The 9,477-nt window shown below is 56.7% G+C and overlaps 1 protein-coding gene across 1 annotated transcript; it reads left to right on the forward strand.

Moving 5' to 3' along the window:
- Window positions 1–319: 319 nt before the first annotated feature.
- On the forward strand, window positions 320–7,959 carry VOLCADRAFT_92644 (uncharacterized protein; the record flags this gene model as incomplete). Its single annotated transcript, XM_002951974.1, has 9 exons — window positions 320–580; window positions 1,033–1,756; window positions 4,138–4,358; window positions 5,036–5,215; window positions 5,370–5,738; window positions 6,388–6,555; window positions 7,618–7,696; window positions 7,848–7,867; window positions 7,900–7,959. 9 exons carry the CDS (start codon window positions 320–322, stop codon window positions 7,957–7,959), a joined length of 2,082 nt encoding a protein of 693 aa, XP_002952020.1.
- Between the last annotated feature and the right edge of the window lie 1,518 nt (window positions 7,960–9,477).

Genomic DNA, 9,477 nt, shown 5'->3' on the forward strand with positions numbered 1-9,477 from the left:
CATAGACACGTATACGTGCGTTTAGCTGCACCAGTGTGTCAGCTTGCAGCAGCAGATATAATCCAGTTGGATCAATCGCCAACATACGAATTGCTTTAGCCGCGGTGGGTGCCACAACCAGAAGCGGCGCGTCACTGCACCCGCGTTGCAAGCTCAAGGTATGGAGGTGTATGCACATGCCTGTCGTGGCACGCTGCCCTCAAGGTGTCTTCGTTGCGCGTTCGCTGCGCTGCATGCTCGCGATTATATGCTTAGTGCGTGTAGAGTGTGATGTTGCATCGAGGCGCCATGATTTGTGTTTGGTTTGTCAGCATTGAACATGAGTTTTGTCTGGAAGAACGCGGGCAGGTTCCTAAGCCTCAGGCGTCCTCAGACGACCTGGTCCCGCACCCTCCTTTCGTCCTTTCTTGTTGAGGAACTGACTTCAGGACTTGATGGGGTGCTACCGGTCATCGCGATGAATCTGCCCCCGAGTCATATCTCGTATTATGGGGTTGGAGGCGATGATGGTGCGGCGGACATCATGAATCCTTGGGGCGGCGGCGGCTCCGATGATGGTGGCAGTACGGCATCTGGACCGGTACGCCCCTAAGTATCCCCCTGCGCCTGAGCACCCGCATCCAGTGCATGGTGCACTGTGGCTAGCGCCTAAGGCTGCTGCGCCCTGCGCCTGAACGCCATGTGCCGCATTTTATATCGTCTCATTACACCTATCTGTAGTATAACTACACGCACAAACCACGACACGCACTGATAGGTTCTTTACAGCGTTTTGTATGCAGATCCCGCATTCCTCAATTTTGGAGGTATAGCAGCATGGATGATATTACGACACGACCTAAAGAAGACCTTCTGCTTGGCGCTTTGATTGCGGCATGCGTGTTGCCCTTACTGAGCACAGCACTTTATCCTACCCAGCCACGTGTACGCGACAGCGGCATCGCAGATGTCGAGCACTTCATGTCTTGCTTCCCCCATCTTCCCAGCCTGACAACTGCCACGGCCTTTCTTGTCCTGTACCATTTTCCACAGGGCCCCGCTGCCACCTATCCGACCAACGCACCACCTGCTGCATCCTTCCACCGTCATGGACCGACAGCAGCAAGGTCCGCCGCCGCCGCCAGCCCGCCGCCAGACCATACGGCGGGGCAAAATTGGCATCCGGGGGGCGCCATGGGAGATTGGGGCTGTGGCGGTGGCTTTTGCGATGGCGGCCGCGGCTGTGCCCCGGGGCAACGGTCTGCAACGACGACACAGGCGCCGGGAGGGGAGGCACACATGCTCAATCGCTACAACCCAAATCAGAGCTACTCGTCGGCTGGCGTACATTACAGTCAACCAACAAACCAAGAGGCACGGTCGTTGCAACATCTGCCGCCATCAATGCAGCCATCATCCGCGCAGCAGGTGCTGCTGCCGCAATTGCAGCAGAAGCCTCGACAGCTGCCGACCCTCCCGCCGCATCATCAGCACCAGCAGCAACACCTGAGCGGACATGCCCGCCAGTACAAGAAGTTATTGCACGCCCAGCACCTGGACCAAAGATATTCGCCCTACGGGGCAGGCCCGAGCTCAAACGTGTCCTTGGGTGGCACCTCCGAAACCGTCCGCACGAGCCAAAATCGTGTCGTAACAACAGGTGCCTTCCCATACCAGTACCGCAGTTCAAAAGGTGGCTGCGGCTGCATCACCGGCAGCCATTCTGTGAATCAGCATGACGCATATGGTGGTACGGGTGCTTCTGCTGCCTCCACAGGTACACATGCTTCTGCCGCTGCTACTGCTCGAGGTGGCAACAGGGCAGCCCCTGAATCCGTTGCCGTGTCCCACATAGTGCACGGCAACGGCTCTGGTGCCCGTCCTACGGATAAGAATCCGGAAACGGATCAGCTGATGCCTCCCATGCCGTCATCCCATCCCCGCGAGCAGTACCACTATTACGACCAACAATATCAACAGCAACACGTGCCGCAACAGCAGCAACACATGCATTACACCTCGCAACAGTACCAGGAGCAAGAGCAGCAGGAGCACCACCCGCTGTATGGTCAGCTGCAGCGCCAGCAGCAGCAGTACCAGCAGCAGGATTACCAGCAGCAGACGCGTAGGCAGCAGGACCAGCAACAGTACCAGCAACAGGACCAGCAGCAGCATGACCAGCAATGGGAGTACCAGCAACAATATCAGCTGCATCAGCCAAGGATCCACCAACACCTACAGCAGCAGCAGCAGCAGCAGCAGCAAGAGTACGAACAACAAATTCGCCAGCAGCGGTACCATCAACATCATCAGCTGCAGACGCAACAGCGGCCGAAGCAAAAGAGGCAACAACAACAAGGGTACAATGAACAACCTCAACAGCAGTTGCATGATGACCACCATCACCGCTACCAACACCACGAGTACAACCAACAGCAGCTGCAGCAGCAGCGGCATTCTCACCACCATCACCAGTATGACTGCGACCAACAACGTCCGCCTCAGCAACGTGATCTCGAGCAGCAGCAGCAGCAGCAGCAGCAGCAGCAGCAGCCGCAGCAGCAGCAGCAGCAGCAGCAGTACAGGTACCCGCAGCAATTACTGCAGCCGGAACTAGCACGTGGAGGGGGGCATGCCGATGGCCGTATGGTCGACTGGGCCTACCCATCCGACGGAGATGAATTCATCGGCGATGGCAGATGTGTCAACACCGTGACGCCACTTGCAGGTGAGTTAGACGCCGCAACTAACTGTCGTTTGATTTGTTTTCTTGTCCTCCCCTCCTGGCTTTGATGTATTCCTCTTAATTCCTCCTTAAGACTCCTTACCGACGCCCTTATGCACGGCCCCACAATTGAACCCTATGAAGGACCACAATGGGAGCCAGGCCCCTGGGGCGCTTGCGGGACAGCTGGTACGGGCACCGCCACCGCCGTCTCCTTACCCGGTGCAACCCCACGGGTTCCGCTGTGTACCGGACCAAACACCTCCGGGGCCGGAAACGGCGGCGGTTCTGGCAATGTTGGCCGTGAAGGCGCTCATAGTGATGATCATGATGATGATGATGACGGCAGCAGCGGCCGTGACCGTGGTAGCTATGACGGCGGTGGCGATGGCAGTGGTGGGGATGGTGGCAAATACGACGGCGGCGGTTACACTGATGGCGGTGATGACAGCGAAGATGACGATGACGGCGGCGACGGCGATGACGGTGGCGACGGCGATGACGGCGGCGATGGCGATGACGGCGGCGATGATGATGACGGCGGCGATGATGATGACGGCGGCGGTGACGATGACGGCGGCGGTGACGATGACGGCGGCGATGACGATGACGGTGGTGGTGATGGCGATGACGGCGGGGATGACGATGACGGCGGCGATGACGATGACGGCGGCGATGACGATGACGGCGGCGATGACGATGACGGCGGCGATGATGATGACTGCGTTGATGGCGATGACGGCAGTGGTGATGACGATGACGGCGGCGATGACGATGACGGCGGCGATGACGATGACGGCGGCGATGACGATGACGGTGGTGGTGATGGCGATGACGGCGGGGATGACGATGACGGCGGGGATGACGATGACGGCGGCGATGACGATGACGGCGGCGATGACGATGACGGCGGCGATGACGATGACGGCGGCGATGACGATGACGGCGGCGATGACGATGACGGTGGTGGTGATGGCGATGACGGCGGGGATGACGATGACGGCGGGGATGACGATGACGGCGGCGATGACGATGACGGCGGCGATGACGATGACGGCGGCTATGACGATGACGATGGTGATGACGATGATGGCGGTGATGATGATGGCGCCCTCCCTGAGCTCGGCTGTGCCCATGGAAATGCGAGCGAGCAAGCCAGGACGGGCGACACCACCGGCAAGAAGGGTCGAAAGAAAAGCGGTGACACGTCCTCCGTGTTTCTGGGTGTTATCAAGTAGGTGCCCTCGTTACCTTCCATGTTCTGTACCCATCTACGCCTGCTCGCCAGTGCTTGCGTGTATGGGCTCTTCTGATGTATTCACAGGTGATGTGCCTGGCTGGGGGGGGTACCATAACATGCTTTCCTTCCACCTTCACTTCACTTCATCCCAGTCCACCTCACCCCGCCTGGCAGCCGCTCTGTCGTCCTACAGGGGGCCTTATGTACCGACAGGCGGCAGGCTCGGGGCTAACCGTCAGCGCCTTCTTCCATTCCCTCGGTGCTGATCCTTCACGAACTCCCTCACCTCACAGGCATCCCCACTCGCAAAAGTGGGAGGCTCACCTGTGGGATCCGACGGTGATCCGCACAGACGTTGCCCCCGGAAAACGGAACCAGGGCAGGCAGATTTACTTGGGAGCGTTCCGGTCGGAGGTGGGAGCCGCGCGAGCGTACGATATCGCGGCTATCATGCACCGGGGGGCTGCTGCCAAGACCAATGTGCGTGGGTGAAATGAAGGGGATGGTGAGCATGTATGTGTTACGTACGGATGCCGTCCATAACCTGCAACAGACTCGTTGTTAGCTCTTAGCCCGTCAAACTATCTCTATGCTCGCTCTCACTCACACCGTCACGCGTTGGGGAAACCCCTACGGCAGGAAACCCCTATAAACGATGGTAACCCTGACTCTTTTGGAAGGCATGATGGGTGTTAATAGTGCAAGGTGACCAGTGGAAACGTGTGGTTTTGGTTCATAGCCTCTTCCTGATTTTGAGGTCGGTTGCCAGCAGGTGAAAGCAGCCTCACTCGCCGTGCTCTCTGTTTGGGTTTGTTTTCCTGAGCTTACTTACCTTGCCTTCATTACAGCAAGTGTCTATCAAGGTTCTGGCAGAGCGCTTTAACGCCAACGTGTGTGTGCCGTACTGTACGACAGCTGCTGCACATACAGTGCCGGCTGTGCGCTGCTGCATTGTACACGTTCCTCTAAGCCTTCAGTATGATGTACCAAGTTTCCATGATATGCCAATTTCCAACGGGCATTAGCTTTTTTTGCAGTCTTTGTGGCTCAAATCGCCCATTGCCCATTCTATGGCTTCACATCTCACGCAGTTTCCACTTCAAGACTATGCCGAGATGGAATCCTTTCCCCCGCTCGATAAAGAGGTGCTGGTCGACATGCTCAAGGACCAGCGCCTCCGGGGTGAACACCGGTACCAAAGATTCACTCGCCAACGACCCATGGGTCATTGGGAGGCGTTCATCAGCAAGATGTGCAGCAGTCCCAACCGAGTGAGTGCATTATGTGTTTGTGGGTATGTGGGTAGCTATGGGTATGTCGGTAGATAGATGGGTCAGAGAGTCCGTGTGTCGGCACAGTAGCAGCAAGTGCTGGCTGATCGTGGCATACATACATTGAGTGGTGTTCTTTTATTGGAAACCCCAGGCCGGCCTGCCGGCAGGGCCCTTGGACCTGGCTGCCCGCGGCGGTGGAGCGGAGGCTGAACGGCTACAGCACGGCGCTTCCGGCAGCAACAGTCATGCACATGGCCGTGACCGCAGCGGCATTTGCTTCAGCGGCGGTGCAGACCGTATGGCAGCTAGCGCTGGCTGCGGAACTGGCGCAGCAGATCGTCTGTGTATGTCGGTCGATCCTGCGGCGGCTGCGGCTGCAGCAGCAGCTATGGAGATTGCAGCGGCGGATGTTGTCGGTGCTGGCACCTGCACCTGCACCGGCACCGGCACCAGGGATGTCACCGAGTCTGTCGTGCGGCTGTCCTCAAGGAGCATGGCGTCCCTGTACGATGCTGCATTGGTGAGAATTGGAAAACGTCCTGCAATAGTGATCAAGAGTCCTTGCACATGCGAAAATGTTGTACGACTTATGATAGGCAGTCCTTGAAGACTCTGGCTCACAACTGATGTTCGCAACAGTTTTCTGCCGGCGGAGGGTGGCTCTGACTTCAGCCAGGTGTATGTAGTCCTTACATCTGCACATCTACTTCATCGTTATGTTCGTGCAATTGTGCTGATGTGCACTGCTATGTATTTATCTTACTTCTCTCCTCCTTAAACCGTGTGCTCCTCAAGCGAACCGCACCATGTGACTCTGCATCGAACTCACGTATGCTCGCCCACGTGTGCGATAGTGTTGCGGCTGCCATACAGTATTGTGCACACCATCATACCACGCTAAAGCGCATCCCAGCATCTCGAGAGGCCTTTTTGGCTGCCAGCTGCTAAAGATAGACCTGCGAGCCGATCTTGCATTCACGTGCTGCAGACCGTCAGGCCAAATGTCCTGCCTAATTCCGCATTGCTTCCACCCCCGTTGAGTTAAGAGTCATGTCCATGTGTGGTATCATCAGGTACGGCAGGCCTAGATATGTGTCCCTTGGCAATTTGAACTGCACCCGAAAATGTGTGAGTCTGCGCCCTCCCCTTATATGTGATGCCCTCCGCAGTTCGGCCGCAACAACAGCGTTGGCACCGCAGGCATGACGTCCTCCAGTGTGCGGCCGCCAGCACGTCAGGCAGTCGCCGCCGCTGCTTCCGCGGCTGCTGCGCCTGCGGTGTCGGCACCGCCGCAGGCAGCAGGCTTACGATCCGTGGTTAAGTCTTTGGAGCACCTGGTGGCCACGTTGGGGAGTCCGGCAGGAGCGTTCGGAAGACCAGGCGGCAACGTACACACATCAAACCAGTTGGCCCACCACCCGTACACCGGAGGCATTGCGGGCGACGGTAGTGATGACGTCGGTGGTAATGGAGACGGCATGTATAGTTCATAGCAGCAGGCTTAGCTAGCGGGTTGCAGGGATATGACCATCATGTTCAACGCGGCGTCTCTGGCGCACTTCCGTACCATTACCCAGGGGCACTGCATGGAGGTACATGTGGCGGCAGCACATCATGTGGTAATCGCGTTCAGTACGCCATGTGCAGGGACACCTGCATGCAGACACTTACAAGGCTATGGATTGAACAGCTTCACGTTTACGTTGATGTCAGATGCGCCCTTCGTTTGGGGGGGAGGCAAGATTTGATAGCTAGAGTAGGCTGGGATGGGTTGGCTGGCGGTCATGCACGACGCGCGGCCTTGGTACGGCAAGCATGGATAGATGCATGGAAGACGCTGTTTGGTATGTCGCCGCTGTACATGCAGCTGTATGAATGTAACTTCGAAGACACATCATCTTGGACAGGACATTGTTTCATGCTGCTGTACGAGATCTCACAGGCTTCTATCCAGCAGTAATACATTACGTGCTGTTGTATCCTGGAAGATTCAAATGTGGTCCTTGACTGTAGACCTTGATGTGGTCCAGCTCGTCCACCGATAGCTTCCCAAGAACCTTTTTCCCTAGCAAGGTTGCCACGCACACCAGCAACGAATCTCCATCATCACGAAGCAGATCATTCTGGCGGCGGGCTTCACGGCCACCTGTTGCTTATCACTGTACCTTTAACCGTTGCTGTCCCTTCAGGCTGCCCCCAGATGGCAGATCTTGCAGCAGAATCCCTGCCTCACCCCACAGCCGCATCAACGGCATCTTCTCACAAACGAAGCGACATATAACGGGCCTTCCTCTCACCCTGCACCGCGAGTGTCTTAATTAGGCTCTACATTCGCTGTGCAATGCACCACTGGCATCGTCGTCAGTCCTCCGGCTACAACTTTCGTTCCACGGCCTCAGCCTTCCTCGCTTTCAGGCTTCGCTACAGAAGGATGGTCTCTGGTTTGTGTTACTCTTCCAATTGACCCCCTGTCATCCAGTGAGTAGTCGTGCACCTTTTCGGGACAAGCGGCCCAGTTCCGCCTTCTCGGTCCTACCTTTTAGCGGTTGCCTATGATGGCCTGTGAGGGCAGGCAATGCACTCACTCGGTTGGGACTGCTGCACATTTTGCTGATGAACGCCTCCCAAGGACCCATCGGTCGTTGGCGAGTGAGTCTTTGGTGCCGGTGTTCACCCCGGAGGTGCTGGTCCTTGAGCATTTCGACCAGAGCCTCTTTGTCGAGCGGGGGAAAGGATTATAGTCTTCGGCATCTCGGCATAGTCTTGAAGTGGAAACTGCGTGAGATGTGAAGCCATACGATGGGCAATGGGCGATTCGAGCCACAAAGACTGCAAAAAAGCTAATGCTCGTTGGAAATTGGCATATCATGGAAACTTGGTACATCATACTGAAGGCTTAGAGGAACGCGTATGATGAAGCAGCGCACAGCCGCCGCTGTATGTGCAGCAGCTGTCGTACAGTACGGCACACACACGTAAGCGTTAAAACACTATGCCAGAACCTTAGTAGGCACTTGCTGTAATGAAGGCAAGGTAAGTAAGCTCAGGAAACAAACCCAAACAGAGAGCACGACGAGTAAGGCTACCTGAACGCTCACAAGACAAGTTGGGTGTCGGCTTCCTCGAAGCCGGAAAAGGGGCGGGGCCCCTCTGCATCCGTACAGGCCGGTAGCTAGGGCAGGATGTGCGACAATGGAATTTAGGCCGAGAGGCGTTGATGTGACTTTGGGCTCGGTCAATGGAGGCAGCCAGAGTTGTTTGTGGCACAAACTTTGTGCTCATACGATTTTTGTAGGCTACAGGCGAGATACCTTGCAATAGGGAATGCACTATATTACCAAATAACGTGTTCTAGCAGGGAGAGATATTATGTTTAGTCCCTACATGCTTCACGCTGGGGCCCCGCCCAAAGATCTGCCTGCCCTGGTTCCGTTTTCCGGGGGCAACGTCTGTGCGGATCACCGTTGGATCCCACAGGTGAGCCTCCCACTTTTGCGAGTGGGGATGCCTGTGAGGTGAGGGAGTTCGTGAGGGATCAGCACCGAGGAAATGGAAGAAGGCGCTGACGGTTAGCCCCGAGCCTACCGCCTGTCGGTACATAAGGCCCCCTGTAGGACGACAGAGCGGCTGCCAGGCGGGGTGAGGTGGACTGGGATCAAGTGAAGTGAAGGTGGAAGGAAACCATGTTATGGTACCCCCCCAGCCAGGCACGTCCCAGGGAAGACATCAGAAGAGCCCATACACACAAGCACCGGTGAGCAGGCTTTGCTGGGTACAGAACATGGATTCTGTGCTCCTGTCTCCCTTAACAGTATTCTCATGGTTCTGTTCTGCCGAATCTGGTGTGCTTGCTGACCGTGACTTGAAAGGTTGAGAGGGGAAGCGGGAACCAGCTGCCAAGGGCCCTTACACTGCAGCAGAACACAGCCCCAGCCAACCTCAGCCGCACGACTGTGGCCCACCGGCCGCCACACTTCCACCGTGCGGCCCACCAAAGCCCCCTGCGGGGCGACACGCGCCCGACAAAAAGACATAACACAAAACCAAAGAAACTCACAACGACCACCTGTTCAGACTCTCGCGAGGCGACCCCTACCTCCTGAACCCCGGGAGATCCCCGACTGAGCCCCCTTGCGACAAGCGCCGCCCCTCCTGAGCAGTGATTTTTTTTTCATTTAGGGGGGGTCTCAATTTATTCCAACCTAAGTAACAAAGTTGCTAGCGTCGCCGTTATGTATTCCTTAAGAGTGGGGCGCTGG

This window comes from Volvox carteri (genome assembly GCF_000143455.1).
Source record: "Volvox carteri f. nagariensis unplaced genomic scaffold VOLCAscaffold_27, whole genome shotgun sequence".
Taxonomy (NCBI): domain Eukaryota; kingdom Viridiplantae; phylum Chlorophyta; class Chlorophyceae; order Chlamydomonadales; family Volvocaceae; genus Volvox; species Volvox carteri.